Source organism: Benincasa hispida, chromosome 5, assembly GCF_009727055.1.
Source record: "Benincasa hispida cultivar B227 chromosome 5, ASM972705v1, whole genome shotgun sequence".
Taxonomy (NCBI): domain Eukaryota; kingdom Viridiplantae; phylum Streptophyta; class Magnoliopsida; order Cucurbitales; family Cucurbitaceae; genus Benincasa; species Benincasa hispida.
In genome coordinates, this window is record NC_052353.1 from 59,066,098 (window position 1) to 59,072,123 (window position 6,026).

The 6,026-nt window shown below is 32.5% G+C and overlaps 1 protein-coding gene across 1 annotated transcript; it reads left to right on the top strand.

The window, feature by feature from the left end:
- The first annotated feature begins 4,109 nt into the window (after positions 1 to 4,109).
- LOC120078426 (transcription factor bHLH162-like) lies at positions 4,110 to 5,406 on the top strand. The gene is made up of 3 exons (XM_039032700.1): positions 4,110 to 4,304; positions 4,491 to 4,829; positions 5,021 to 5,406. The coding sequence occupies exons 1-3, from the start codon at positions 4,164 to 4,166 to the stop codon at positions 5,162 to 5,164; spliced, it is 624 nt and encodes a 207-aa protein (XP_038888628.1). The 5' UTR covers positions 4,110 to 4,163; the 3' UTR covers positions 5,165 to 5,406.
- Positions 5,407 to 6,026: the final 620 nt, after the last annotated feature.

The window sequence follows — 6,026 nt, forward strand, 5'->3', positions numbered from 1 at the left end:
GGAAATAGAGCTCTCGAGAGTGGAAGTTTGGAAGACGCTATCCTAGAGAGGCCATCGTAGCGTTCGCTCATTGTGTACTTCCACTAGGCGATCGTGTAGTAAAGCTCAGTGATCGTATAGCACTTGGTATATGATCGCATAGTAAAAGGTAAGAAATCATATAGGTTTTGAGAAGACGATCGTCTAATTGTAATAGCTAAGCAATCGTGTAGGAGTTTGCGGGCGATCGTGTAGTGAGGAAAGAGAGCTCTCAAGAGTGGGAGTTGGGAAGACGCTGTCGTGGAGAGGTCATCGCAGCGTGCTTCTCATCGTGTACTTCCACTAGGCAATTGTGTAGTAAAGCTCAGCGATAGTATAGCATTTGGTATACGATCATATAGTAAAAAATTTTGAGAAGGCGATCGTCTAATTATAATAGATAAGCGATCGTGTAGGAGTTTGTGGGCGATAGTGTAGTGAGGAAAGAGAGCTCTCGAGAGTGGGAGTTTGGAAGACGCTATCATGGAGAGGCCATTGTAGCGTGTCGCTCATCGTGTACTTCCACTAGGCGATCATGTAGTAAAGCTCAGCGATCGTATAGCACTTGGTATATGATCGTATAGGCTCTAAGAAGGCGATCGTGTAATAATAATAGTTAAGCAATCGTGTAGGAGTTTGTGGCCGATCGCAGAGAATTTAGTAAGCGATCGTTTAGTCATACTGAGCGATCGTGGAGAGATTGTAAACGATCGTTTAACGTCTCGTAAGTGACCGATTAATCTTGTTTGATTCCTATCATCTAATAAAGAAGTTGTGCATCGTTCACTTGTTCTTTTCGAAAGTTTGCACATATTGTTATATTAATAAAGAATTACTAAACAATCGCATAGTAATTTTACTAAACGATTGTATGCGATGGTGTATAATTACTAAACGATCGCATTATAATTTACTAAACGATTATGTGCGATCGTGTATAATTACTAAACGATTCTTTAATTTTCTTTAGGTCGAGGGTTTCTTCTTTAATTTTTTAGAGGTCGACGGTCCCTTCCTTCAATTTCCTTGTTGACCCTCGACCTCTTCTTTAATTTTCGAGAGGTCGAGGGTTCAACCCTCGACCTCTTTCTCAAATTTATTGTCCACTCTTCAATTTTCTTTAGGTCAAATGGTCAAAAACCTCGACCTCGTAATTTAATTTTTGACAGGTCGAAGGGTTGAACCCTTGACAAAATATTTTACAGCAAAATCCCACCCTCGAAAAACTCCAAAACACTATCAGATTTCTAAATAGTTTCAGAAACCACTATATTTCCCCTAAATTTTTTTTTCCTAATTAAACAATATTCAAAAAAAAAAAAAAAAAAAAAAATCATGTTAACCGTGACTTTGTCTTTTTATGTTTTGTTTTTACTTTTTCCCTCCCTTGCAAGCAATACGACGTGGCAATAGTAACACAGAGGCTAGTTTCAGCAGTAACAACATTGTTTCCTCTGGTTGCATATAATTATATAATATATATATAGTATATAATCATATATTTAAAAACCCTAAGTCGGACGGAATGGGGAACGGGACGGGGCCGCTAAAGGGTTTTCCGATTTGACCCAAATCCTTCTGGTCAAATCGGAGATTCCCTACCCCGATCAAGGCGGGGACCCGACCCCCCGGGGAATTTTGCCAATTCTAAATTGTATCGGAAAATTTTTTAGCACCTGCTAAAATCATATTCTATTTATTCACACTATAAATTTATTTTCTAAATGTCAATAGATTATATATTAATATTAGTAGATTTCATTCCATTTTTAAAATTTTGTTATCCTAAAATACATTAAATGAAAGAATTTTCTATACTCTCATATTGTTGGAAATTTTCCTGCTAAAGTTACAAATTAAGAACCAGTCAATTTCATTGTATGTTTTTTTTTAAAAAAAAAAACAACACTCTTATAGTTTTTAAATTTTGAATCTAGCTTTCATTTAATATGAGGTTTGAAAGTATCATCTCTTACTCTTAAATTTTGAGTTTAATTTCTATTTTGATCTATAGATTTTAAAATGTAACATTTTTACCACTTAAATTTTGAATTTAGTTATTATTTTTTCTTTTACTCTTGAATTTTCATTAAATGTTAATATTTTTTTAAGTTAACTTTTAATTAATTTAGGTTAAATTTATAAATTTTGGTTCTATAGTTTGGAAAAAATTAGTATTTTGTCCTTGTAATTCTAAAGGTTGGAATTTAGTTTTTATGGTTTAATAAATCTTCATAGATAGTCCTTATGATTTGGTTAAAAAAAGAAAAAAAGGAAAAAAAATGAAAAAGAAAGAGAGATGGTGCTTGGGCTATCAATAAGGATCTATCAAGGAAGATTTTATAAGCTATAGAAACTAAATTTTATTTATAAACCATAGAGAGTAAATCTCATAGAAACCAAATTTACGATTCAATCATTAATTTATTATAATTAGTCATTACAGGAAATTTTTTTTTATCAATTTTAAAAATGATAAAAAAAAATGGTTATTTTGAAATATAGAAAAATGAGCCAAGAACTAATTTTGGGCTCCGACAACCACATCTGATGACAACTTCGGCAACCAACTTCGGGCTCCGACAACCACCTCCAATGACAATTTTAGTGACAAAATTCGGACTCTACAACCACCTCCGATGACAGCTCTGGCGACCAACTCTGAACTCCGACAACCTTCATGCGGCCAACTCTAACAACCAATTCTGGCTTTCGACAACCACCTCCGATGACCAACTCCAATGAAAATCACCTTTGAACGAGCAACTCCGACAACCAACTCGGGGCTTTAACAACTACCTTCGACGACAAACTCTGACAACCAACTTTAATACCACCTTCATGCGATTAGCTTCAAGCTCCGACAGTCACCTCCGACTACAATCTCCAACGAAAATCATCTTCAATGATCAACTTTGGCGACCACTTTCGTCTGACTAGTTCCAGAATTCGAAAACCACCTCCGATGACAAACTTCGACAACCAACTCTAATACACCTTCATGCAACCAACTTTAGGCTCTAACAACCATCTCTGACTACAAACTCCAACAAAAACCATCTTCGATAATCAACTTCGACAACCACTTCCGACTACTATAAGACTTGTGACTATTAAAGTATGTTGTAGGGTTGTTGATTAAATAAAAAATATTATTTTGTCTACATTAAGTGCAACATTTATACGTAAAAATTTGTAAAAAAATATTTTTATTTAATTGAATTCACATATCAAATGAATGTTAAGAATATTTAGACGAAAAATATGTATGTAATTGAAAAGTATGTAACATATAACAAAAAAAACCATAAAATGAAAAAAAAAATTATGAAATATTTTTCAACAAAAATTAGTGAAAAATAGAGATTTGTTCTTTGATGATCTTCCAAATTTAGAGAAAATGAATGTGAAATTGTTAAAGAAATGTGATGACATTCTATTGGCTATTACGATGATGAGGGGAATTTAATTAAAAAATTTATGACATAGTAAAAATATAGAGCAACAAGTAAGAAGAAGAAAAAGAAGATGATAATGAAATTTATGGAGAAAAAATAGCTAGAATCAAAACTTTTGATTTCGCTTTTGGTTTTTTGTTTTATTTAACATATTTCTATCAGGAATGTAATGGGTTAATTGTTGTTCGTTGCCCAAAAAAGAAAAAATTAAAAAATTAAAAAAAAATATTGTAATTCATATTTTATTCAAACAAAGATGAGTTGAATTATTGAATAAAAAGTTTCAAAATAAAAAATTTGTTGTAATCATAACAACATATTATTGAATAAAAAAAGTTTCAAAAAACTGTATTAGACAATACGAACATGTACCCTAATACAAACATATAAATTCAGACCAAATAACTTTACACTTAAACATATACACATAAGCCCCTCAAACTTTTTCAACAAATTTCATGAAGTCGATATCCCCCACTTTAAATTTCAGGTCCCTCCAATGACTGAGTGCTGACGTCATTTTGATGACATCCCTCAAAATGACGTCGTTTCGTCACTGCTATCGCCACTTTTCCACAAAGGTATATAAATCTCCCACCTTCGCTTCAGCCATTTCTGTAAAATCAAACAAAAACCAAACATTTCCCATTAATCCTTCTTCATCTTCCTCTTCTTCCTCCTCATCGAATGGATCCCAATTTTCAGTTCTCGGCTTCGTCGTCCTCGGCCGCCAAGATCGAACGACGAATCATAGAGAAAAACAGAAGAAATCAGATGAAAAACCTCTGTTCTCAGCTCAATTCCCTCCTCCCAAATCATGATTCCAAGGTCATTTCATATTCCAACTCAGAAAAAAGAAAGCTTCTGATTTGATCTCATTTCATCTCCTTTCCACATTAATAGAAAACAGAGCATCATCTGTTCTTTGTGCTCTGTTTTTCTTCAAGAAACTTTAATCTTAATTAACGAACACCCACCATTCATAATCTTAATTTATTCCATAATTTTATGCAGGATATTTCACTGCCATTGCCTGATCAGATTGATGAAGCAATTAAGTACATAAAAGAGCTGGAGAAGAAAGTGAGTTCAGCTAAAGAAAAGAAGAATCAACTACAGGGGAAAAATAAGAGCTCCATAAACATGGATTCCTCTTCTTCTTCTTCATCAGCATCTCCTCAGCTTAACATCCACCAAATGGGTAAAAGTGTAGAGATAGTTTTAAGCAGTGGATTGGATAATCAGTATCTCTTCTGTGAAACTCTTCGCATTCTTCAAGAAGAAGGCACTGAAGTTATCAATGCAAGCTTCTCTGTTTCTGGGAACTCTGTTTTTCACACCATCCATGCACAAGTAATCTTGATTCTCCTCCGTTCAATTCAAAGGCTTAATCTTAAACATAAAAAAATAATAATAATAATTAACATTACAGGAGATTGAATACGAGCACAGTATCCCGAACACAAGACAATGATACTGTGCTCGTAAATGTTAATATATTTATTTGTATTTCGTAACGAGTTTTTCGTGTTTTGAACATACAGCTCGGGGATTCGATGGTGGAATTCGGAGTGACGAAAGCAACGGAAAGATTGAAGAGATTGGTTTATGGATCGAACAGTGACGTCGAAGTGCAAAAAGAGAAGCAATGGTGGGATGAATTTCCATGTGAGAATTGGGATTTATAAGTAAGCAGCTAAATGGAAGTGTTCTAAATAAGTTTTAACATACATACAAGGAAGGAAAAAACAAAAGTACTAAAATGAAAATAAAAGAAAAAGTATTTGTCCTTACAGTGTGTTGGTTCCAAATGTTGTGGAACTTTACAACAAAGCAAATTCTCTGGTTTAAAATAAAAGAGTCAAATCTGCAGTGTATTTTTTTTCTTTAGTTTATTTTGGTTACTGAATTTTCAAAATATTTATTTTAATCTTTGTGTTTTTTAATTTTTGTTCATTTTTATTCTTGCATTGTGATTCTTGTAATTTCAAAAAATGTCAATTTTAAGAAAATGAAGAGTTTTTTAAAAGAGAAAAAAAATTGTCACTTTTTTAAAACACAAGGACTAAAAACAATTAACCAAAGTTAAAAAAACAAGACCCAAAATGAACATTATGAAAATGTTAGAGATTAAATTCTTCGTATTATTTCATGTTTGGTGTAAAAAGAGAAAGAAAGAAAGATGTATAATATGGTATGAGAATGTGGATACTTTTATATTTTCATTTATGATTATAGTACTTACTACTTATGGAAACATGCTAAAATTATCTAATGTACTTCTCAATAATTAGATGTCAAAATGCTTCAATAATTACTTTTTCTTCTTATTATTCTTCTATGCTTTCAAAATTATTGAAAACATACAAAGGTTTATTAAAGTGAAATTTGTAATTTTGTAACCCAATAATAACTGGTGTGTGTAATAGTAAACAGTATTAATATTAGTTAAAGGGTAAAAAAAAAAGTACGTTATATGATTTAGGGCGTGTTTGAAATGCATTTCTAGGTGTTCAATTTAAAAAGTAAGTCATTTTGAAAAAATTTGGA

Bases quoted from the DNA above. Each gene is read 5' to 3' on its own strand.
- LOC120078426 (XM_039032700.1), top strand. From the start codon at position 4,164: ATGGATCCCAATTTTCAGTTCTCGGCTTCGTCGTCCTCGGCCGCCAAG. The intron at 4,305-4,490 runs GTCATTTCATAT...AATTTTATGCAG, and splicing joins TCCCAAATCATGATTCCAAG to GATATTTCACTGCCATTGCC. The intron at 4,830-5,020 runs GTAATCTTGATT...TTGAACATACAG, and splicing joins TTCACACCATCCATGCACAA to CTCGGGGATTCGATGGTGGA.